Source organism: Platalea leucorodia (genome assembly GCF_965183815.1).
Source record: "Platalea leucorodia genome assembly, chromosome: 2".
Classification (NCBI taxonomy): Eukaryota; Metazoa; Chordata; class Aves; order Pelecaniformes; family Threskiornithidae; genus Platalea; species Platalea leucorodia.
This window is the reverse complement of record NC_138824.1, coordinates 20,177,663-20,203,354: the sequence shown is the minus strand read 5'-3', so window position 1 is coordinate 20,203,354 and position 25,692 is coordinate 20,177,663. Positions and strand designations below refer to the sequence as shown.

At 38.8% G+C, this 25,692-nt stretch overlaps 1 protein-coding gene across 1 annotated transcript in view; it reads left to right on the top strand.

Moving 5' to 3' along the window:
- The window catches only part of MICU2 (mitochondrial calcium uptake 2), a gene marked incomplete at its 5' end in the record, with an annotated part of 156,705 nt that overhangs the window by 106,808 nt on the left and 24,205 nt on the right, over positions 1–25,692 (top strand). The window contains 5 exons of the mRNA XM_082304647.1: positions 4,483–4,514; positions 4,629–4,704; positions 9,415–9,462; positions 13,567–13,649; positions 19,910–19,972. Coding sequence (XP_082160773.1) covers positions 4,483–4,514; positions 4,629–4,704; positions 9,415–9,462; positions 13,567–13,649; positions 19,910–19,972 — 302 coding nt within the window. The remainder of the gene's footprint in view (positions 1–4,482; positions 4,515–4,628; positions 4,705–9,414; positions 9,463–13,566; positions 13,650–19,909; positions 19,973–25,692) is intronic.

The window sequence follows — 25,692 nt, the reverse complement described above, 5'->3', positions numbered from 1 at the left end:
TGCAGATAGTAGTAACTTCTCTACTTTTGCTTTGGCATTTGATTATTGTTGTTATAAGAGTGACATTAGTTAGTGATCTTGTTCATTCTTTGGCTCTAAACGTCTTTTGTCAGATCTAAGCCTTTCCTTAGCTATACAGGTGTAAATGGGTGTTCCTGAGCGCAAGTGGGTACTTGTTTTAATTCAGCCCTTTCCTAATGTTAATCCTAACATTGATGTCGAGTCCATTCTACATCTTAGTGTAAAAAACTGATAGATGATGGAAACACTTCTATTGTAAGAAATGTATGTGACAAAATACCCAGGTTTGCCGAGGGCAAATTAAAGCTGACGTAGCTGCTCTTGGCAGTGTTTTCTTAATTACAGTTGTCAGCTAACTTTCTTGGCTAACGGCACAGAATTCGTGTGATTCTAAGTAGACTCTCTATTCATTCAACTTTAAAAGCTAAAATGGCTTTTTGTCCGTGAAAGGTGTGTCTGTACATCGCTGTTGTTTCATGGATCCACTATAGATGGTGAAAATTAGATGATAGCATCTGTAAAATATGTAGAGACCCTTGAAAATACTCATTGTCCTTTAAGCCAGAATTCCATCACAGTCTTGGCAGGTCTGTAGGAAAAAAAAAGTTGTTTTTCTTCTCATTCATTCACATTCAAAACAATAAATATTCCAAGTTTCTTTTTCTGATACCAAAGTAAGAGTGTTACTACTACAAACAAGTTTTCTAATATGTCATTAGTTTACCTATTAGTAAGAATCTATGAAGGTAAAAGAATAAAACTATAGAAAAGTGCATCATGCTGATCTTTTACTTATTAGATGAAATAGTTCCTAATAATTATAACCATTGCCTGTATTCCTCAGAGAGAGAATTAGATCCTGATATATTTGTAGTCATGTGTCAGGAATGACAGCACCAAGATTTAATTGATAGAAAGGAAGAGGCTTTTTTTTTTTTTTCAGTGTCTGAATTGGCTAAGAAAACTGTTCATACCTTTGGAGTGCATCTTCTGCAAAGAGGAGTTAACCTTCTTTTCCTAATTATTGTAGACAAGGCCTTAAAAGATGTGGTTCCTCAGAGGGCTGCACATTTGATATGGTAGTGTGCGCTATTAACAGAGCTTTCCTTCTTGGTGTTTAAAGGGATCTCATTGTTAGGAGGTGAATAAATGGAGAGAATAAGCACCAAGAGCTAAATTAGTATACAAGGAATGTTATGAGTGCTACAATAAAAGTAGCTAATGTTTCCAAATGAAAACTGAGATTTGAGTCTTCACAGATGATTTTATACGGTGACAGTACCAATAGAACATAACTGGATTTAATTCTTAGAAAATATTCAAATAATTATCAGAGGAAACTCCTTCTGCAGTTTAAATTATTACATTATTATAAGATTGTATTCTAATATTTTACACAAATAGCAATGTGAAAAATAACACTAGTCTCCTAAGTGTCATTTTTTTTCAAAAAAGTTCCTGGCCTAGCAGTACGCGCGCTTGCTGACATCTGTATGCCATTTTCATTTGACTAGGTTATTAAATCTTTTGATTTTGAAGCCCATTTGAGAAGAGCACCATTAAAAGGCTCCACATTTATTACTCTTATTTACTACTTAGAAAAGTAGAAACATCTTTGAATGACTTAGAAATGTCTGTCCCTTTCCCTGCTGCCTTTTTTCCTCTTTTATTGTAGCAGCAGCCCCTTGTGCGGTCAGCTGTGGTAGGCACCGACTCTCACCCACCTCGTTCTGCCCCTTGCCACATCCTGGGGTGATGCGACTGTCCTCCTCCTCTTCTGCCCCGCAGCAAAGGCTTCCTCTCCTCCGCTAGTCCTTTCACCCATGCCAAGATTCCCCACTCAAGGGTAGCATGAGCACCTCTGTGTCGTTGTTGTTACTGCCTCTTCATCTCTGACACAGGTCAGTTGGCATGTCAGCATCTTAAGCGTCCTCTGGAGGGTGGCCATAGCTGAATGCGAGAGGGCAGACGTTGATGGCTGCCGCAGCCGTTTGCATGAGCTCTAGGCAGTTGCAGTTGTGACTGCAGGCTGGTGAAAACAGGGTCCACATGTCTGCAACAGATTTTCCTTCCCTTTCTTAATTTTTATCACACTAAGGTAATTTTCATTGAGGATATGTTCCCAAAAACCAGGTAGCTGAAGTGTTTCAGAGTTATTGTGCTGAATACAATATGAAGAAGAGAAACACAGACCTAACCAAGTGTAGAGCCTCACAAACTTGGCCAGCTAGTGTCTTAGCTGTAGCTCCCAGTGCTTTCTCCTTACCTTGCATCAATTATTCATGCCTTTGCTGTTCCAGCTCACAGAGGTCAGCTGGTCTCCCTTCATCATCCTCCTGCATGCTGGCAAAAGGCTACTGCCCAGTACACTGCTGCGGTAGCAGTTGCTGTGCCAGAGGTGATGCTCTTGGGGCCACCAGGAGAAAGGAATGAGTGGAGCTGCTGTTAACCAAATAAGAGTGCATGGCTGACTTCAAAACAGACAAGTAAGGAGAGCATTTACAGTGAAAATCACTGCAGGGTGGTTTTCCCTTTTTTCTTTCAGAGACTTTTTCGCAGACCTACAGCCTGACTTATTCCCTCTTGTAAGGCTTCTCGCCATGTGGGTCTCCCAGAGCCGAAAGAGCTGCTGTAGTTTAATTCCACATTGAAATGCACTGTACAGAGATGACATTTCAAAGCTGAGATCTGAATCACTTAATTTCCTAAATAGCCATTCATTAAAATGCTCTGCAGCAGTGAACAGTGTTGAACCGTGGTGTTGCATCGCCTGCTCAGGACTCAGCCTTGCTGGATATAGGGATTTTTACTTGCTCTCCCAGACTGTTATTAGTCTGACTTCTTTTATCTCAAATGAGGCAAAGCAGAGGATTTTGTACTTCCTTTGAGCTAGAAGGTATCTATCTGTGTAGCTTTATATGTGTGTGTGTGTGTGTGTGTGTGTGTGTGAATGTATGTACACGCGCTGCACAAAAATGTATTCATCCACAGCAACAGGTGGTGCTGGCAACACCTGTTGCTGGGGTCACTCAACACTCCAGTATTAAAACCCTAATTTTAGTTGCTTATAACTTTTGTCAAACATTTGGGTTGCAATGTTATGTGCCAGGTGTCTGCCTTAGGCTGATTTGGGGGAGCGGGGTGGGGAGAGGAATTTATCAGCAAAACCGTTACTGCCAGTTCAGGGAGCAGAGGCCAGGGCACTGGTTTGCCTGTGCTGAAAAATGAACTGTTGCTGGTTGAGGTGTTCCAGCAGCTTCCCTCATCCAAAGCCAAAAGTTGCCAGTGGAGACCCCCTGCAGCTGGGCATGTCTTTTGCCAGCATTACAGGTATTCGCTGGTTTACTGAGAATGCCTCTGTCTGGCTAAACCATGGGCCTCTGAAAATGCTTGGTAGAAGTTTGTTGACAGCTGCCCACCAGGCTGCCTCCGTCCTGTCCGTTTCCAAACAGCCATGCTGCGCTGGTGACCCTTCGGATGCAAGATGCCCGTGAAGCAGTAGAGTAAGCCTTAGAGTCTGAGCATGGAGCAAAGCAGGCTGCTGCGCACAGGGACACCGGTCCTCAGAGCAAATGCAAGCATCTTGGCTTGTCCTTACACAGCGTGAATAAATAGGAGGGAATGGCTGGCTGGAATCCAGAGGAACTGGTGGTGAAGGAAGGGAGTGATGGGCTGAGAGTGGCAGCAAAAGTGAAGGACACAGGGTTTTAAGAACTGTAGGAGGAGAAATGCTGAGGAGACAGACTGGTGTGATAGGGCAGATAGACTGAGAAAGGACGGAGTAGAGGTCCTACCTGTCCATGACCTCAGGATTTCTGTGGTCCGTGCCTACCCAGCTGAAACGTTCCACTGATAATCCATCGCAGCTCCTCAGATGGGTGATTTACACAGGAATACAACCTATACTGCTGCCAGCGGCTCCGCTATTTGAGTGTACACACTTGAACATACTAATAAACACTTGAGACTTTGCACGGTTTCATCTGATGCTGTTTCAGGAGTTGTTCAGTTTATTTCTGCTTAATAGAAACATCAATGTTTTCATTCTTTTTTCTCTTTTTTAGTATTTCTTAGCTTTTGCATACTCAACCAGCACTTGAAGGATTATTATGTGTGCATGCAAATCCCTTTGTAAATACTACAGTTGTTTCTTACTGTGTAATCTTGCTTTGGAATCTGTACTACATTTGTAGCTCACACTATGCAAAATCACACTAGTAAGTCAGTCATAGATACCAAAGTGGTCTGTGGTTGCAAGAACATTTGAACAGACTGCTCATATTATTTTTAAATGTTGTCCTTTCTTGATCATTGTGGGAATTAGAAACAAACTGTCTGTTGCAAAATACTCTGTTTCATATTACTTAGCATTTTCCCATAAAAATTTGAAGAAATGACTCAGAACCTGATCAAAGTTTAAAGTCAGTTTGTTATTGAATGATGATGATTTTTTTGTTACAGGTAAAGCCTCAGCCAAGAAACTGACAAAAAAGGTAAGCAAAATGTTCCTTTCCTTCTTCAAAAGAACTTGCGTTCTTTCTGTTGCTCAACCAAATAGACTTCTCTTTCAAAACTGGCTTTCTGTTTTCTTGTTTATGTCTTTAAAGGAGGTAGATGCTGCACTCCTATGTGTTGCCAAAGCTAAACCAGGACCGACCTTTTTTAGAGAGCTTGGTGATAAAGGTAATGAGCACTTTTGATACTGAAAAATACATCTTGCTTTTTATTTCATTATATGGTATGAATTGAATGTATTTTTAAAGAAGGTTTCATGGATTTGACTTCATCCCCATCTAGCCAGTAGCTGCCTCCTTGGCAAATCTCTCAGTTATGCAAGAGAGAGTAAAGAAGCAGGGCTGGGAATTGAAAGCCTTCTGAGGTGCGGGAGGAGACGTGAAAGAAATCAGAAAGCCTACTTGGAGAAGAGAAAGGGGCTAGAGGGATGACTTCCACACAAAATGGACTTTTAAGACTTGTTAATAAGGTGCTATTTCACTATATAACTTAAATGCACGGAAACTAAGAATAAAAATAAAATTTGTATCTGCTTATGTAAAGTGACATCCCCGATTCCAAGAGCATTTGAACTTATTTCTCTCTCCAGGAGGTTGGTGCCCCTTCACAGCACCGATGTGCTTCGGTTTCTTTTCACCCAGCATTTTCACCTTATATTGGGCTACATAAAGAGAAGACTCTGGGATATTGTTTGTATAACAACAGGGAATTAAAGAACACCAAATAAACACCTTGTTAGCATAAACTAATTGAAAGGAGAAAACAAACAAGAGCATCGAGGAAATCAAATAGATGAGTAATTAAGCATTTCACCAGTAACAAAGACTGAAATCCCCAAACTAATGAGAAAGACCAACAGCATCTATTCACAAACATTCTGTATCATAGACTTCAGACCAAATCCCTTATCCTGTGGATGTTTCTGGAAAATAAAGCTGCCTTTGCACTGCTGCAGTTCCTTGGCAGGCGTGAGCCACGCTTTCTCCCTGCGCAGCAGATCCCCAGCCGTGGCTGGCAGCTTGTGCAGGAGAGCAGCCCTCGATCTCAGCCTGCAGCGTTTCGCCTGCCCGTTGGCCTCATGGCCTCTTCTGTGTGCGGTTCATTTCTTGCATCCTTGTGCAGATGTGGAGGGGTCTTCAGCTGGGTGCCTTGCTTGTCAGTCCACTCCTGCAAGGCTCAGCATACCCCAGCAGCCCTGAAACATCTCTGAACAAGCTGAACAATTTTTTCCTATTCGAGGGAAGTCTGGATTTTGTATTGAATAGTCATTCCCTGCCTTTTCAAATTACTAATCATAATGTGCTTTCCCAGGATAGGGTTTAAAGGATTCCCAGTCTTTAATTCTTGGATATTCTTTCTCTGTCCCTGCTTTTTTAGAGCCTTTCGTTATCTAGTGGTTGACACTGCAAATCCCCAAATCACTCTGCCTGGGAAAACCGGGAATCCACCAACAGAAAGTGAAAACATAGCAAATCAGCGCAGCCTCCTTTTCCTGCACCTCTCCCAGCTGACTGCTTGGCAGAAAGTGGCTCCGTGATATGCTCAGCCTGGCATCTTTTGCATTCTAGACAAGGCATTGAACTCCCCTTGCTTAGGACTGTGGGTCCATATACTCTGTCCTTCAAAGGTCAGGTAGGAGTTTGAGATGGTGCAGGAACATTGAGTGCAGTCACCCATGTGTCTCCACAACACACAGAGTTTTTACAGTTTTTGGTCATGATGCCTCTTTAGTGACTTTCATGCTTTTGCTTTAAGATACATGATTATTATATTTCTAAAATGTCAATATTTATGTATTAAATACCGCTTTTACAAGTACCAGAATAATAAATCTACACCTGTTCCACTGTTTAGTCGATATTATTTTAACTACCTTCAAATTGTTATTTAAATATTGAGTAGAGGGGAAAACTGTCATCAGTCCAGTTTGTAAAACGTAACGCTAGGGAATTCTGCCTTCTAGTGGGCAGTTTTAAAATTCATGTCATATTTTGTGGGTATACTTATGACTTATTCAGCAATAAGAATATTGTACTGTCAGCATTTGCTATGAAGTTTGAGGGTAGAGATTTCCAGGGAGGGATAGGGAAGGCTTATTTAGTGTTAGAAAATGACAGTATTTTGCCAACACTAACTGCAAATACTTGGCTGCAAGTATGCTGAGTCATTCAACAGTATATGAAGCTTTTATCTTTTAAAATTTGCTTGGACGTGAATGAAATTTTCTATGGTTTGTTTTTTTTTTTTTTTTTAATTTGTTGCATTGCATCTTTTAATTTGAGTAACTTTGTAATGAGTACTGTAGAATAAAAATAAAATTACCAAAATATTTAATTTACTTTATAGATAAGGTAAATTGGCCATTCACTACAGGTAGTAAAAGGACAATAAAATTAAAAGAAGAATTTTTATGGAAATGAGGCCACAAGTTAAAAAAATCTTATCTCAATTTATTTTAGTATAATCAGTCTGCCAGAAAATGTCAGACAGGCTGTGGATTTGCTTTAAGGCACTGAGACAGATTTTAAAGTACAATCAAGAAATTTTTTTACATATTTTTATTATATTTACCTTTTTGCCTATTTCACTGTAGTGATTTTTCAATCAGCTTACAATCAGATGACAATGAAAACAGTCTGTGTCTCGCCCCTGCCTCTTCTTGCAAGGCTGCTCTTTCCAGCCCTCTGCAATTCGAGGCAATAGAGCCATCATGCTCTCCCTTGAGCCAGTAAGCAGGGTGTTGTCTTTAAATCGGTCTTTTCTTTACATCCTACCATCTCTCTATAAATTTTGCAGATTTTTTTCTGCGACATTTTATAAGGTACAACGTTCCCTGTCTACCCGTATAGCTAAAACTCTCCAGGCACTTGGGATTTTGTATCGCAATTATTATGACCTTTTTTTTTTTCTCTGACTTTAACAAACATAATCTGCCATGTTAATATCCTTTCAAATGCTTTGATAAAGATGTTTTTATTACATAATCCTTTGAGTGTATCCTGTCTTCTTTTGTATCCCAACACTGGGTTCTCCTTGTTCTGTTTTATCTAGCATAAGCTGCTTGTCTTCACCTTCCAGGTCTCCCCTAGACTATCCCTGTGCAGCACATCTCCAGACAGCTGAGAGGCAGACTCCCACTTCTCCTTGGCCAGGGATGCTGGCCTTCATCATTTGCTGGTTAGATTTTCAGGCAAGGATCTTTGTGCTGATACCACTGCAGTCCACAACTGGGAGGTGTTTTCTATATGGAGTTGAAAAGTTACCTCCTTGTCTGTCTTTATATTCTTTCTTTAAACATTCTTTTGCAGTGACACACACAAAACAAAATTAGGGAGCAGCAATCTTGATCACTGCCCATCACACTATTTGCTTGATTTCTTTTCCTCCCCTATTTGTTTCTATCAGTTTTTTTATTTTATCTTATACTTAGGTGTATAAGGTAAAAAAATGGGGTAGGAGTTCTTTGGTTTCGAATTTGTAGAAATCGTGGACTCTGTCTAGGAACATGATTCCAAGTTTTACAGCAATGCAAATAAAAATATACATTCTTGCAATGGCAGTAACCCTAAAACTTGTAAGCAAAACTAAAGCTTTGAGATTAAAGTATTTTTTATTTCCACAGTGTATTGTATGACTCTAGTACTGTGCTGATTTACACATGATGCATGCTGGATGATAGGGTGAATAGCCCTATTTTGATGGAGAGGAAAACTGAGATATGGAGAGTGAGTTGGCAACAGGATCAGCATTAGACCCGTCTTTAGCTAAGACTTGTTCTCAGATTTTCAGACTCTTACATTCAGCAATTTAGTATTTCTAAACTCTGGTATTTCAAACTTAAAAGTGTTAAGTCACTGTCTGAGGTCAAATACAAATGCTGTTGGCTCTGCATAGTAATTTATCAGAAGTTAATTGTTTATCACTGAAGCTTAAGTGGATTCCTTATCTATCAATTAACTAAATATAAATTATAAAAAATAGTTTATCTTTGCACAGATAGGCATGTTTGAACTTCATTACTTTAAGCAGCTTCAGCATTATACAATGTTTAGCTCACAAGTTGAAAGTAGCACAGTTATTTTGAAAAGTGATTTATAAAAAAAGCCCTTTACATTTTTTCTCCAAACATTATTGCAGGGCAGATGGTTCAGATTCTGTTGTTTAACCACCCTCGTTATGCGCTCTCTAGCTTTAGCTCATACGCTCTATTTTGACGCTATCACATCTTTTTGTTTGTTCAGGCTTTTCACTTAAGGCGGTATTTCAAAGGAAAACACTGGAATTTTCCTTCAAAAGGGGAGAAAATACTTTCACCTTGTAGAAAGGACATGTTCCTATTTTAAAAAAAAATAGAAGCCTCCTCTTGGCATGCGGCCCAGCAGTACTATCAGCACAATCTAGCAGCTTGGCAGCTTTGCATGTTGCCATGTTCCCCTTGAGAATTAGAGGGAAGCTGTTCTCCGCCTTCGCGAGCCTGCCAAAGGATGGAGGACTTTGATCCTTCAGGGTAACGTTAGAGTGGTTCTCCTCCCAGGTACTAAATGTGACAAAACGCATTTAATTTATTTGCCTTTTATATAAACATTGAATGTTTTCAGTGAGAATCTAAAGATTTAGTGTAGGCCCTTTATTAATACCAAATAAACCTTACTTTCTTGATAAGACATGAACATTGATGAGTCTCTGGATAGGGAATTTTAGTTTCAGAGCACTAAAAACAGAAGTAAAAACTTTATTAAATAATAATGTGGCTTACTTTAATAACCTATTTAGTATGATGTCAAACTACATTTTTTGTATTTATAAGAGTCAATCTTTCAAGTCTTGCTATAAGTATATTTTCTTTTTGCAAGTAATTTTTTAACTCTCCTATTTCAGGGTTGATATCTTATGCAGAGTACCTATTTTTGCTGACAATTCTTACGAGTAAGTATTATATATTTAAAAAACATACGTATAAATACTACTAACAGCTTTCCAGGAACTTTTTCTGATATTTTTTAACTTCTAAATTTCTATAGTATAGTAAAATGTAAAGAACTATTGAATATAGAGTGATAAAGCATTAATATAAATGGATATAGCTTTAACTGATTGCAACTTACTTCCATAGTGTCATCATTGTCTCTCTTTAGGAGAGAGAGAAGACATTGGTCACAGGACCACATAATAAGGGGAAGAACAACAGTGGGGGAAGATAAATAATTTGTCTTCTGGATAGTAGTTTTAGTCATTTTGGACAATGAGACATTAACATTATAGCTCATGGAGTGGTGTAAAAAGCTGTTGTGTCTGAAAGGTTGTTGCCTATTACTCATGTGTTCAGATATGGAATGGATGATATACGTAAACAGCAGACTTCTGCAGTGTCTTTTTGTTTGACTTTTAAATCCTTTTTTTTCCCTTCTGTTCCTTTTGACTTTATTTCCTCCAAGTATTTTGCATTTATTTCTGCCCCTCCTTTGCCTCCTTCCTTTTTCTCTACCAGACACTTTTTAAAAAAACTTTTTTGTTTGGCACTTGCTGTATCTGCAAACAGCAGGCATTTTTTGATTGTATGTTCATCTTGGATTTTCTGGGTTTCCGCACCCACACCTACTCTGTGCCGTGCTTGCCACCTCTCTGTGCTGTTCTGATGAAGTGTAGGTGATGCTGGAAAATACCAATTTGAGATAAGATGCATGCAATTAGCATTATGCAGTGAGACCCATAGGCTAGTAGTGAAGTAGTCCACATGCATGTCCATGTAACAGTCCACGCACAGTCGTGTTTGACTGACTTACACAGGTCTAACATTTTAAGCAAGGGACAAAACCAGGCGTACGAGATCTCATGGTATCAGTGGGTGGCGAAAGGTGAGAAGGAAGCAGTCATTCTTATCCCGATGGACTGTAGATGCTTGAGCCTCACCACTTCCATGTCTGCGAGGTCCATGGCAAGGGCTTAAACAAATTGACAATTTTCCCTGCTCTAGCAATCCACTCTGTCACGGTGTAGTAAGAACAAGTAGAGTTGGTCTTAAGAGTCTAGTCTTCACAGACAATAACTGTCGGTACGCACCTCTCGCACGGTTTAGGTAGGCCTTTTGCAGCTTACGACGTTTCTCAGCAGAACTGCATCAGTTCCCCCTAGAAATATCAACTAGTACACAATATTACTTAGCATATATAAATCAATATAACCTATTTACCATACAAATGTACTGTTTCACCGGTAGTGACTGTCCAGTGCTACACACAGCTTTAACATGAGTTATACCGTGTGTTCAAAGTGCTTTTTAAAGTCAGAAATAATATAAGAGTCTAGCCCAGTTAGAAAGCCGATCTAAAAATATTTGTTGCAACTCAAAGAAGAGGGATCTTTTTTTTTAAAAAAAGCACAAGCACATTATAACTTCAGAAGGATACCTTAATTAAAGTTGCAGAAATAGGTGCCAAAGATTCTATTTCTTTAAAAATCTGTGGCAGCTGAAAGTAAATTCATGCTGATTTATTAGTTGAAACAATTAGAAAATTGAAGCAGTATCAGAGCAAGTTGTTCCACTTCTCCAGACAATCAAGTAACATTATTTTTTACAGAATTTATATTGGAATGTATTGAACTGCAAAAACAAAGGCACCTTTTGATGCAGGACAAAAATGCAATGCTAATGTCACTGCTTTGGTTACACAGAGGGTTATCATACTGATCAGTTTGAAAGCAAATGTCAACAAGTGTTAGTGCCTCTGGTTTTGCCTAACAAGTATCCCATGTCATTCAGCCCCCAGTTACACAACCTGTCTGTCTCGCTAGTGAGAATTAATGTGAAATTTCTTAAAGCAGCCATTAATATTTAAATGACTTCTTCTAAGTCACCAACAGAGCAATAGGGAACAGGCCAAGAGTCACCAGGTTTCCAGAGTCCTGGTTCCAGGATGCTGCTGACCAGACCATGCTGCCTGTCATACAAAAGTACGTCTGTAACAACACTGAACTTGAAAATGTAGTTTTGCAGCAGACAAAGGCTTTATTTTGCCCCCTGTGATCCCCTTTTCTCTTTTCTGTGTGCCTTGTGTCATCATTATCTTTTTTCTTCCAGTGCTGTACTGAATTTCATTTCCAGCAATTGGTTAATGGAGCTTCTGGTGAAGGAGCTCAGGAACTGAAATTGTCACCTTGACTCAAAGCTTCGTTTCAATTAGCCAGTCACACAAGTTGACAGCTTGGTCAACGTAGGAATGGTTGCAGGGGAAGCACCTAAGTCTAACCTGCACTCACAGCTAGGATGAAGCTCTTCTGTTCAGATTTTGGAATTTTGCCTGATTCTAATTAAATACAAATATATCTGAGGTAGTCTTTGAACTATGCGTATTTTACGAACACGTGCCTTTGGGGTTACATCACATCAGATAAGTATGTCATCTCTGAACAGTATAAGCAGCTTTAGATCCTATATTTTCAGTAACAGCTCTCTTATCTGAAAATTGCAACGCAGATGGTATGAATTACTATTAAATACATCAATTACTTTTATTCTCTAAATATGTTATAGGATGGGCTCTTCTTGCTTTTGTACTAGTAGCACAAATTTAGCGTGTGGCATTTCCATGGAAAGGAAGCGAGTTTTGATTATTACAACCCAGTTGCTGGGGAAAGGCTCTGCTGTGCAGATTGCAACGGTATTTATAAAATATCCCTGCATCACAAAGTTGCTCCACAGAGAACATTAGTTGGGTGCTGAAGATGTAGTTACTTCTAAAATGTAAAAATAGTACTTTCTTTAACCATCTTGTTATCACTTTAAAAGGAATGGGATATTTCTTTAACTTGTTCCCTTTGCAGAAAGATTTTCTTAAAAAAAAAAGCAAGACTTAAAACTTTCCAGGATGGAGCTGGAAGAATGTATTTCCAAAAGAAAAACTCTGAAGACATTAGAGTTTTTCAGAGGTACTGCTTCACTGCCCTCATGAGTCCAGCATTGTTCTTGGAAACATGAATATATTCTAGAGACGATAAGTCCATGGCTTTCGTATTAATGCCTGACTTGACTGGGTTGTGGAATTAATTCACCTGCTCCAGAAATTACTGGGATAAGTGCTTGCTACTGCAGTGAACTGTAACTACATTTCAGCGGCATGCTGCTCCTGTGTGGGCTTGCTAATGAGCAAGGCCACCTCCTGTAAGCAAAGTAAGATCAGGAAATTATGGGAAGGAGCTCAAAACACACTGTGTTTTTATAGCGCCTGCAAGACTCAGAACTCATTACATTTTTTTGTGTTGAAAAGAAACATCTACTCGGTGAAGGAAATGCAGGGTAAAATTGTATAAAATTTCTGAAAAAATCAGCTTGATGGGAGTCATACAAGACATGCTTTTGTCCAAAGAGGCCAGAAAGAGTGGTTTATTACTTCTCAGTAACATTTGAGTACATTGTTTAGGGAGGGAGGAGAAGGGAAGAAAAAAAAGGCCTGGGGCTAGGAGCGGGAGCGGGAGCCGAGAGAGCTGGCTGCGATTACAAGATCAGTCTGTTTGCTAGGGAAGACTGCAAATACTGGCATACAGTAATGCATGCAAGAAGTACCTGAGGAGTACACTAGCTCTTTCACGCAGTTTGGGAGTAATTATGGGTTTCTCAAGGCACTTTCCAGTCTTCTCACCTGAAAATGAGCTCTAATAAACAAGGCAGAGCTAGACTTCAGAAGCGACATGGCATTATGGAGACATCTATAGAGAACATCTAAGACCAAGGCAGTAAGACATACAACGTTTCACAGTTGTTGGGATCAAATGGACATTCGTGGCTGTGCTTAGGCAGTGCTGCCATTTCTTGCTTTGCTATTGCATTAATTATCCCTTGAAACAGTAGTAAAAAGGTGTTTAAAAAGTTTGCTTATACTGGAGGAGGTACATGTGGTTTACTGGAAATATCATGTACTTGCATAACAATGGAGAACTGAACCACAGGCAATATTCCTTTTGCATTAAATATTTAAGTACGTGTGTGTGTGTGCATGTGTGTTTACAATAAAGTTCTTTCACAATTTGTTGCAGAACCCCAGACTGGATTTCAGATTGCCTTTAAAATGTTGGATACAGATGGCAATGAACAAGTTGAAAAGAAAGAATTCTTTAAGGTATGTGTATTTATATGCATATTAATTTTAAAGCATTGAAATAGTTCCATGGGTTATATTTGCTAAATGAAGATTCATTAAAATCTTCAAGACTATTTTTCAGTCCAACCTGTGATCGCATACTTACTAAAATACTTTATATGAAAGGAGCACATACCAAAGCATTGCTATAGAAGTGCTTCTTATATTTGAATCCACTTTTATAAATGTTATCTTTGACTTGTATCTCAAAATCTGCTACTGGGAAGGTAGGAGTTGATGTACATCCCTTAATCCCATGAGCTAACTTAAATAATCATCTGGAAAAGTCTTTTATTTTCTAAATATTTTGAATAATTTTTTAGATTCACCATCCTCTCTTGGTTTTTATTAATTGTGTTTGCTGTTGCACAAGCCTTTTACCAATTCACACTTTGGAGAGTAACAGCAGTTTTTCCTGTATTTTGTATAAAATCTGGGGCAGAAAGGCAGATGCTTAAAAAATGAAGAAAATCTTGCTCTGATGTTTTAAAGAATAGGCTTAATTATATACCTTATTCAACTTTTAAGATTTAACAGGGGACTGTTAACTAAATACTTCTTGTCAAAAGTCGAATGTAAAATTAACAAACATAGTTTTTAATAGACTCCCTCAGCTTAATTCAGATCCTTCATTCATATTGGAGGTGACTACAGAGACAATTTTATAAGAAGCTGGAATGGCTACTACAATGCAAATTGTTTTCTGTCACTAGGATAAAGTTAAAGATGATCATTAATGCAACAACTCTAGAGAACCATAGAATCTAAAACTTATAAAGATGCATCTGTTGATAGAGAAATTACCAAAAATTTATTTACGTGTACTTTCATAGCCTTAAACTCTGAATTAATGATACAATAGCTGTTAGCATGTGTTTTGCAGATATCTGTTTTTTCAGTGAATTGTCTCTTAGCAAGATTACAATTGATGAGTCGTACTTAAATATATTTTAAAATATTTTTAAAATACTTTTTGACTCAGTAGTGCTATTTGAAAATAATACTTGACATGAGACCATTTCCCAAGACAATGTTCCCAGAAGCCCCTAACTGAGCCTCCAGATACCCTGCACTCGTTTGTTGCTACACAAAATCTTTTAAGCTTAAAGAATTTTCTCTGTTAAAATGTTAATTATTCTGCTGATTCAAAAGAAATCAAATTCTAACTAAAGCCTTTATTTTTAACCTACTAAACCTGGTACAATCCTAGTGAATTGTTATCAGAGTACCAGTGCCCTGATCACCGAAATATGTCTGTTATGGCTGTATTGTTCATCTACAAAACAGTATGTTACAGGGGAAAGTAAGTCCATGAACACAAGTGAACGTGTTCAGCCTGTAGTGCCTCTGCACCAAAATGCCATGTTAGCAATACTTCCTTTAAACAGGTACTATGTCAGTTAAGCAAATAAGGAGATTCTTGCAGAAATACAGCACAACTGTCTTTGGGAGATGTACAGTATCTCTTATATTTAATATCCATTACCCATTTCAGGTAATTCTAATTGAATGAACCAGCATGAACAACAGAAAGTCATCAAAAGTAGAGGTGAAAACATTATACAAATCATTAAAAATAATTTGATTCCTGTAGAGGCAATCAAATTAAATGAAAATTATTCTAGTTAGATTGTTATTTTGTATCTCCTGTATGGGCTGTATTGATAAATTAATATAGAGTGGTAAAATAAACCCATATAAATTGCAATGTCAACTCACAAGAATCATTGAATTCCGAGTCCCACAGGATGGAAGCTAGTCAAAAAAGATGAGTTTTCTCACATGACTGTTTACTTAACATTTATAGGTGGTAACTATTTTAAAGCAAAACTTGATTTTTATAGGTTAGGTTTAAAAATAAAACTTTTGGAATGTAAGAATGTGGAAAATGTGTGCGCATTAATCTCTGTATACTCTAGTTCTGTATGCATCATAGAAAGCTTCTGTATATCTAATAAATCAGTAAATTGTGTGGCTAATCTGTCACTTGTCTTGTTCCATTTGTCGTCTCAGGAAAATACATCTGAACTATTCTATTAGTTATTTCCACACTAAATTTGACAATAAAATCAGGAAACATATGTAAGGAAAGGGCAGTGGAAAAGAGTAGCAAAGAAGCAGTAATTAGGAGGCAGTTACTGTAAGCAGGATGTGATAGGAAGAGAAATTTCAGTGCTACTTCATTCTCTTGCTTTGCCACCTCTTCTTCTCCCTACTTCCCATCTGTTATCTACTGATTAGACATCTATGTACGTCTACATTATCTGTTGATCTAGACTGTAAATTCTTTGAGGTAAGAACTTTGCCTTTTTGTTTGCCAGATGTCCATCATTCTGTGAATTCTGTGTATCTCAACTCTCATGTGTTACTGGATAAACAGGCGCAAGATGTGTCACATGAATCATTCAGGAAAGGGAGAAGGGTGACAAGCAGACTCTGCAACCCAAGTCCTTAGCGGCTGCAGCACGTGACGGAGATAGGCAGTTCAGACCTGTATGGATCAGATGCTGAAGGAGTGCGAGATGCAGGATTTCCCAGTAGCTTCAGTGCTCTTCACTAACATAAATGAACGTTCAGGAAAGGAGATCTTGAATGCAATTCAATGTTTTGAAGGAGAGAGTTTATCTTGCCCTCCATAGCCTTTCCATTTCTGTGCGCATTTTCCTCCTTTCCAGTAGGAGTTAAAAGTCTGTCCCTTCCCAGGGCCAGACTCTTGTTTTCTCTTCTCCCTACTTTTTTGTATTCAAGCCAGTCTATTTTTAATTTCTGCTTCATCCGTGTTTCAGTGGTAAACTTTTATAATACAAGAGACATTTCGGTATTAGGGCCCAGAATCACAGCAATCTGTATTTTGAGGTGAGCATCTGCAAGGATTTGTTGCTTTGCCCTGCAACTCCAGGGTGAAGAAGACATGGTAGAAATGGCATGTTCACAAACGTCAGTTGCCATCCTTTAATCAGTCCCTGCCAGAGTGCAAAGAATTGTTTCTCAGAGCCATATTAGGCTGGAGGAGGAGTGGCTGGAGAGCTGCCTGGCAGAAAGGGACCTGGGCGTATTGTTTGACAGCCAGCTGAACATGAGCCAGCAGTGTGCTCAGGTGGCCAAGAGGGCCAACGGCATCCTGGCCTGTATCAAGAATAGTGTGGCCAGCAGGACCAGGGAGGTGATAGTGCCCCTGTACTCGGCACTGGTGAGGCCGCACCTCGAATACTGTGTTCAGTTGTGGGCCCCTCACTACAAGAAGCACATCGAGGTGCTGGAGCGTGTCCAGAGGAGGGCAATGAAGCTGGTGAAGGGTCTGGAGCACAAGTCTTATGAGGAGCGGCTGAGGGAACTGGGATTGTTTAGCCTGGAGAAGAGGAGGCTGAGGGGAGACCTTCTTGCTCTCTACAACTACCTGAAAGGAGGTTGTAGCCAGGTGGGGGTCGGTCTCTCCTCCCAAGTAACAAGGGATAGGACGAGAGGAAACAGCCTCAAGCTGCGCCAGGGGAGGTTTAGGTTGGATATTAGGAAAAACTTCTTCACCGAAAGGGCAGTCAGGCATTGGACCAGGCTGCCCAGGGAAGTGGTTGAGTCTCCATCCCTGGAGGTATTTAAAAGAGGTGTAGATGTGGTGCTCAAGGACATGGTTTAGTGGTGGACTTGGCAGTGCTAGGTTAACGGTTGGACTCGGATGATCTTAAGGGCTTTTTCCAACCTTAACAATTCTGTGATTCTATGATTATCTGCATCTTTGGGAGGACAATAAGATACTTCTATGAACTCTGCACTTCCAAGACATTCATGTGAGACTTGGTGAGAGGGATTTCCAGATGTGCACATAATAACCCATGCACATTAATCTGAGACCTCCTGTTGAGAATAAGGCTACCAAAGATCCTAAAATCCCCAGCAAGTGAGGAATTTCCCTGACTCTGTCCTGATGAAAGATTTCTAAGTAAAATTAATGACAGTTCAAAACTATTGGGAATGGAGGTAGAGTAACTCTGATGGCACATGTAAGAGCTATGTGATTTAGACTTTCTAAATAGACTGTCTTTATACACTTGTCCTGGACAGCAGGTACCACAGAAACTTCTAGAGGTTCATCTGGGGCTGAATGAACCAGCACCCGACACTGTCAGCAGTAGTGGTGGTTTGGTACAGAACACCTCTGCAGTCCTAGAACATCCACAAGCACCAACTTCTTTTAAACAACTGGAAGATGCAAAATCATCTTTTTTTTTTTTTTTTTTTTTTTGAGGACTGATATAGCCTTTCTGCCAGCTCTTGTCTTCGTCAGAAAAAATTACTTCTTAGTATGTCTTTAGTAAAGGGGCATCAGTTGTGCATAATAAGTCTCATTATCTTTGAATTAGCCGTTAGTATCTTCCCGCGATGAACAGATATAAATATTAAATACAGATAAATGTTTTATGGAGCAGTTGAGTACTAGAGTCCATTTCTTGAGGGAAGAATTCTTCTTCCTCTGTGAGTCGTTGCTGCACTATGCTGGAAAAAATCTGCAAACCTACTGGAAATAGTTTCAAGCACTATAAGGATTTACATACAGTGTAAGAAAGTAATAAGCTAAATCTTCCAGAACACTTGTGAAAAAAAATTATGCTGTGTGTCTATGTTCTTTAGTAGTCTCTGTAGATTTTTTAAGAGTCATTTAAAAATAAAATCCAAAAGAAAAAATCGTATTTTCTCTTGTTTGGAAAGTATTTGCAGTTGTGTTTCTTGTGTGTGAGCAAAAGATGGATTTTTCAGGTAAGAAAAAATGTAATTTTTCAGTGAGAATATGGATGAGTAGTTGTGTTTTTATCCAGAGCTCTATATTGCTATTTTGCCCTGAAGAAATTCGTAGTGCTTTTACTGTACTAGTCAATTGTTCTGTAAGTGACCAAAAGTAAAAAGAATTTGGAGAAACTTGGAAGAACTGGTACTGTTTAATTGTCTTGTTACAGTATTTATTTTGATAAATACTATCAAGCCATGCCATTTAAAAATAATAATAGAAAATAAGTATCCTGACGAACTCAAAAACTGAAGCTTTTAAAAAAACAGAACAGGTGAATTAGTACAATTTTTTTTCCTACTCACAAGTCCATATTGCTTCTCTGAACAACATACCAAAAAAAAGGAAAAAAAAAAAAAAGCCCTAAGAAGAGATTTGAAAACCCCACAAAATAATGGCTATGCAAATTTGGTCATGGATTTTTTTTCCCAGTTTTAAGGGGCAGGGTGAGAAATCGCCCAGAAATGTTTGAGAAGCAAACCAGCAGCTTTAAAAACCCTGAGCTTTAAAAGCATCTTTCCTAAAGTCTCCAAATCCAGAGTGCTGGGTGTAAGTCCATATCTGTAGCTGAAATGTAATAACCCCTTGTTCTTTCATTTTTGCTGTCCTTTTGAGGATTTATGCAAATGTCTGTGAAAGGTAGGTATACCTTGTGCTATGTTAAATCACTCATTATTGTGGCAGTGTTGACCTTGCAAGCTAAAATACAGTCAAAGAAACCTTGCAGCTGAGATATACTTGAGGTGCTGCAAATGAATGCACTTTCTATATTACCTTAAAGCTCTACTTGGGACAGTGGAAGTTATGTTTTTAAATGTGAGTCATTTCAGTACTTCTAAAAATCTTCTTAGCTAACACATTCAAGATTCATTTATTTGTGGAGTGGAGGGGAAACTCAAACTACAATCTGCTTAATTGAAGTTCTGAAAATGTTTTGCAAAAAAAGTTTGCTTATTTAATTAAATTATTCTTTGTTGTTAGTTGTATAGTACCTCATTTGAACAGGTATGTTTTTCATGTCTAGAAGATCATGTCTGTAGCAGAACTATGTAAAGCTGTCTAGGAGGACAGCATGAAAATCACAGGATAATTTTTATTTCCCGAATGACCCTTGATGTTATACCCCTGAGTTTCAAAATCTTATGGAGTGAATGCTAAGCTTCTAGTGCGAGAAAATCTCTAAAAATAAAGTAAGCGCTGGGTTGCAAGAGATAGATTCGTATGCTCTGCTTGGCTGTGTTAACCACAGTAGATAAGACATTCCTGGGAAGAAGTATGTCTGAATAGCAAAATATCCTTAAGTATGCAAATATTTTGTCGTGACTAGAGAACCTTGCAGAAATGTAATGACTTTATAATTAAGAAAAGGTGAAATTAATGCAAGTTTCTGAAAAAGGAGACTCTTGTAAGACCAAATTTGTAATTTTCCTGTGTTTTTTTCATGTTTTAACAAATACAGCTACAGAGAATCATTGGGAAGGAAGATGATTTGAAAACAGCTGGAGATGAACGAGTATTTCGGGTATGAAATAGAGATACATTTTTCTTTACAAAAGCATTATCATATTTCCCATTAACTTTGATATTTTTTCAGACATTTTAGATAAGTATATAAGCATCAGTATTAGTGCATTAAATAAATGAAAGTGCATGATTTGTCAGCTACTTTCTAACTGGGAAAGAAAAATGTTTGTAGTTTCTGAATCTCCTGATGGAATGTATGCAATTAATGTATTTTATTACTCTGTGGTCACTCCATTATTTAGTTTCTGTAAGCCTCTGTTTCAAAGTAACTCCCTTCTATTTATGAAGAACTCAGAAAAAACTCTGTATCGCCATATGAGAAAAGATGGCTTTCCAAATAGAAACTGATACCTTAAACTTACCTAAGTGCTGCTGTTGCAGTAATATCAGCTTATTCTGAGTTGGTTTGAAATGTAATTGCTGTCGTTGAGGTGACAAAGGCAAGGATTACTTACTTAGGTCCACTTCCAAAAAGAAATGGCTTAGATGCAGACCAGAAGAAGAAACAATCTTAGAGTATGATCTTCCAACTGGATTAGAAGTTTCACTGGATTGCAGACCATTAGCAAATGGCAAATACAGCTCGTCAATGAAAGAAGCAGATAAATTCCTGCTGTCTTCTGACTGTTTTCCCCTGAATCCTGCCAGTGTAACCTATATTCTTCCCCAAGTGGAGTCTTTCCTAGCTGCCATCTCTTCTTCAGTCTCTAGTTAGCACAGAGACAAGATATTCTGTAGCCTGCATGAGCTTGAATGAGACTGAAAACAGAGAGGGGGAAGTCCTGAGCATACTGAAAACACCTCAGAAGAAGCTGATGAACGAGGACAAAGGAGGGGGAGAGTACAGATGGATTATCTCCAGCTATTACTATAAGGTGCTGCTTGCATCAGCACCTTTTCTTGCCTGCTGAAATTGGATAGTGTAGCTGAAGGATATTTTTCTCACCACATACTTGCTTTCAGTTGTAAACTGAAAATGGGTAATTAGGCATGGGGCAGCGACTGCTCGTGTTGGAAGCATTCAATAAGAAATTTGTACAGGGCTGTCCTTTATAAACTTATCATGCATCAGCAGTTTCTACAAAGAGTTTGTCCAGCTCATGTTCTTTACTTTTTCACCTGTTTGGGGAAAAAATGGAAGTGGCAGTATTGCTAACACCTTTCATATTTACCAGGCATAAACAAAACCTGTCATCTGATGCATAAAGGTTTTGCTCCCTCAATATGCATCCAGAGTTCAGTTAAAAATTGTTTGACTGACTAACAACCATCTCCTTTCTTGAATCTTTTCATCAGTCACCAGATTAAAATAGCTAGGATTAATAGGGTTGTCTGCTCCTCAAAACCAATTTCAGTTGAGACTTAACTGCCATGACAGTGAAATAAAAAGGATCTTTATTCTGCATGAATGCACAGCTATAGTATAAAATTTCCAGAGAAACTTTGATACAGTTGAACAGATTTAGTTATAAACACGTGAGCTTATTGGGAGCTAATTAAATACCTGAGTCTGAATGTCTCTATTTTGTTTTTCATCTTGCTTCAAATTTTGTCTTCAGAATTCTCCATTGAGAAAAATCTGAAGTTACTTTAACCAGAAAATAATAATTTAATATGGTTTCTTAGCAGATTATAAATGGAATTGTAGTTTGTTCAAAAGAAGAATTAAATAGCTTTGGGGAGTACAGCTATCTTTAAATTCTTCTGGTCTCTATATTTCTGCTTGGCAAAGTCCAAGTTATCACTTTTCTTCTATTTTTTATTTTCTTTCCTGTCTCTGTCTCACAAAAGAAGTTGATTATAAGCAGTGTATCTGACTATACAATGTAGTCAGTGTGTATGTTTTTACCCCTCATTTTTAATAATTATGGCAGTCATAGTATTACTTTCGAGCAAAGCCGATAAAGCATAAAAATACAGATTTTAAACTGACGATGTGCTTTGAAAGCTGAGATACTGCAACAGAAGTTTGGTGTTTGGGACAGTTCTTTATTTCCACAACAATTTCACAATTTGCATATGAGTTTGCTGTTTTTTCAAAGTAATCCCAGTCTCTGATACCAGATGGAAAATAACTGACTTATGAAAATAAGTTATAAATGGTAGTGTGCAACTTCATTTAACTACCAGGTATATCCTGGTATGTTCCTTGTCCAGTGTATAGACAGAGGTCCCAGTCATTCATTTACTGTGTGGAGATACCACTTAATACTCATTGAGATACTGTATTAGGAAAAGAAAAAGCAGTTCATTTGCCGTGCTCCCAGGGTGCTTGTATCTCTGCCTCTTTTACTGAGACTTTGACTTACACATGTAAAATTCAAAATTTCACCACTTAGTAATGGCCCTTGAATGGGATTGCAGTGGACTTTGTTATCCAGATAAATATATTCAATTGAGGGATTTTCTGTTTCCAATATTATAAATGATGCTGGAAGAAAAGCAAAAAAATTTGCCCAGCCTTAACTGACCCAGTCTTCTGGGAAGTTCCTTGCTGAGTTTTGCAGAGCAGGCAATCTGATTTACTCATAGCACAGGCATGCATGCCCACAGTGAAGAGATGCAGGCAGACTTACAAGACTGGCAACCTGGTTATTTCTAACTAGACTGGAGAAAATGGTGCAGAAGTCAACAGAGGCGGTGACTGTCTCACCTCACCCATCTTCCCATAGGGCAAGGGAAGTGCTGCACCTGGCTGCCTAGCACAGCTGTTCTGCTGCAGGTGAGACATCCAGCTGAGTATTTAACCATGCTTCACGGAAGAGGAGAGGCAGACTCCTTGCCTCGAAGTGGTGTAGAGTGTTATAGGAAGTGCACGAGCTAGAAGAGTTGGGTGTATTTTGAAAAAGGCGTTGCCCAGTGAACAGCACTAGTTGCTTTTGTATTAATGCCCTGAGTTCCTTAAAAGGATACTCTAATAGTGATACGTGCATTAGCGTTCTGGTAGTGAAAATATTGATAATGGTCACAGGTATCTACTGTACAGCCCAGACGTCTAGATCAGGGACTTTGCTCTTGTGCCCTTCAATTTAGATTAATGAGTTATTAAGTAGTTTCAATACCTCTAATTTAATATGCTTTGTGTAATGGCTAAACTTAGAAGTTAATTTTAGCTATTGTTAGGAAAGGAATGGCAATACAGAACGTTCTATATTTGTTCTTAAAATGGAATTCATGTTGGGAAAGAATATGTGCGTTGTCTCATTTCTAGATGATTAAACATATGCTTCTGGATTCCATAATGAACACATTTTCATACAAAGTATCTCATTTACATGTTTTTTTTTAAAACATTTAACTAGTACTTGGGGTCATAGCTGTTAATCTCTTTTAAACAGAAAACTTTTGAACTAAAATTCCATCTGACTATAAGCAGTATACTTTTAGACCCACACATGGATATTTTCCTATTGATTGTGTATCATCAATTGTTTTAACCTGTCTACTTTTCTTTCTTCATTATTCATTCACACATTTATCACCACTTAGCTGGTCAGCACAAGGTTTTACACTTGGACCTTCAGACATCGTAGCATTGTGATTCATCTCCTTAACCACAGAGACTATGCAGGCCATCATAACCTGCCCATCTGCTCCCTAGAATTTCTGATTAATTTAAAGTTTTCTACCCATAGCTTCAAAGTCTGTAAAACCCTGGGCCCAGAATAACTAAAGACTGCCTAAACTAAAGGGAGGAGGATGGTGCTTGACAGCTATGCTCTTCTAGTGCAGTAATACTGTGTAACAGAGGTGCAGCACATCTGTGCAGCACATTGAATTTTGCCAGAATCTGGTCCAAGACTAAAATTAATATCTCTCCCCAAAAGAGCGTGTCATCAATCTTGTCGCCTCTCAGTTCATATGGAATGCACATTAATGTGTATGTTTTGTATCAGCAGATTAACATTGAATTCTATTGAAAAGCTTAGATACTTAAAACCAAGGAGTACTGCAGCATTCCTGCATGCTTTGAAGGAAGCTCTCCAGGCAGGTAAACCCCATAAAGAACCAAGCCGTGTGGCATCAAAATATTAAGCTATTAAAAAACTGCTGGGTCATTGTTTGCCTCACAGACAAAGAAATTATTTTGTTTTTCCACATGATCTGATGACATTATAACCTCAAGAGAGACAGAGAAACATGCTTTCTGACATCTTTCTAGGTGCCTGTTTTGCTAGTACATTGAATTTGGCTTGGATAGCAAAAGTCTCTCCCCCAAGGAATTCATCTGGAAGCCTGTTGTGGTCACAGTAGCGTTGCTTTCCATTGCGCAGATGTGTGAGGCAAGGCTACCGCTTTAGTCTCTGCTGCTTAACCTAGTCTGAAGCACTTTAAATTATGTAGCTAGAGAAGCCGGATAGCAGTGTGGGCTCCTGACAGGCCAGGGAAAAAAAACATTATTTGGCTTTGCACTAACAGCTCTAGTCATTGGTTCAAAACAGTAAGAATCTGGTCATAATCTCTGAAGGCTATCTATCTAGTGCATTTGCTTCTAAAATTAATCAGAATAAACTGGAAATGGTGCACGTAAGCATGCTCACTTGGCATCTTGTGATAACTGAAACTTGGGAGGGCAGCTGGAATGTGGACTGCCTGGGGATGCGTTTGGACAGCAGGGTGGGGGAATTGGGCACAGTCCATCAGGAGTCAGTTTTAGCACTGAGAGCAAGGAGGTTTGCACACGTTGAGAATGGGTGTGTTCTCATGGAGGCCACATCCACATTAATCAAAAGAGCGTGCTTCACTGAACATCATACCTCCTGAGGGGGGTCCTCGTTAGGGATTCTCTACTTTTTACGGAAATTAATATTTTTAAAATATGGCGTGAGAGGAAGGCAGGGCCTGTATTCTTGTGCGGGGCTGTCCCCAAATGTGTATAGAAGCTGCTTTTCCCAGCTGCCAGCAGTGCACCGGTCAGGCAGCCTCAGGCTTCGCAGTGCAACGGTGCCATTCCCTGACTGCTTGACGCAGCAGGATTTGGTCCCTCTCAACCTGCTGGCAACAAGACTAGATTCAACCTGTTCCTATTTTTTTTCATAAAATATCTCCTACAATGTCTGCTCCCAGATTAGCTTTAGCCCACTTGGCTGGAAACCATTTTTATTCTGTACCTCCTCATGAACTGATGCAGAACTGCAGGTGATGCACTGAAAGCTGAGGATATCCATGAAGTTACATCTTCTTCCTTACTAAAGTCACTAACGGTACAGCATAGCAATTCCATGGCATTAGTTTTCATTAAAAAACAACTAATCCCCAGGTAGTGGGAATGCTGGATGTTGTTGAATGCTGGATATAAGCTGTTTATTGCTTAGAAAATGCTCCATCGGATTTCTTCTCAGATATTGTCTGTTATACCCTCTGTAGAAAAAAAATGTGCACAGTTTACCCTGTCTGTATCAGACCCAATGTATTTTGAATCCTATCTTGTAAAAAAGTGCCTTGCAAAACATTAAAAACTTCAGTATGGACTTACATGATTAAAGCTGATTCATCATAAAATGATATATTGGTCATTCTGGTGTCTGCTTGAGGCTGTCTGGGCTTTGCCAAAAAAGACTGCTTTTGGAGATCCGGATCTCCTGGTCTCACTAGGTTGCCTGTTCACAGTTCTTTTGACTAGCTGTGCCTGGAAGAGTTAATTTCATAATGGATACATCTTTTAAACCTTCTTCCCAGAACTGAGTTGTAGAATATATCCCAACATCTTGGAGACTC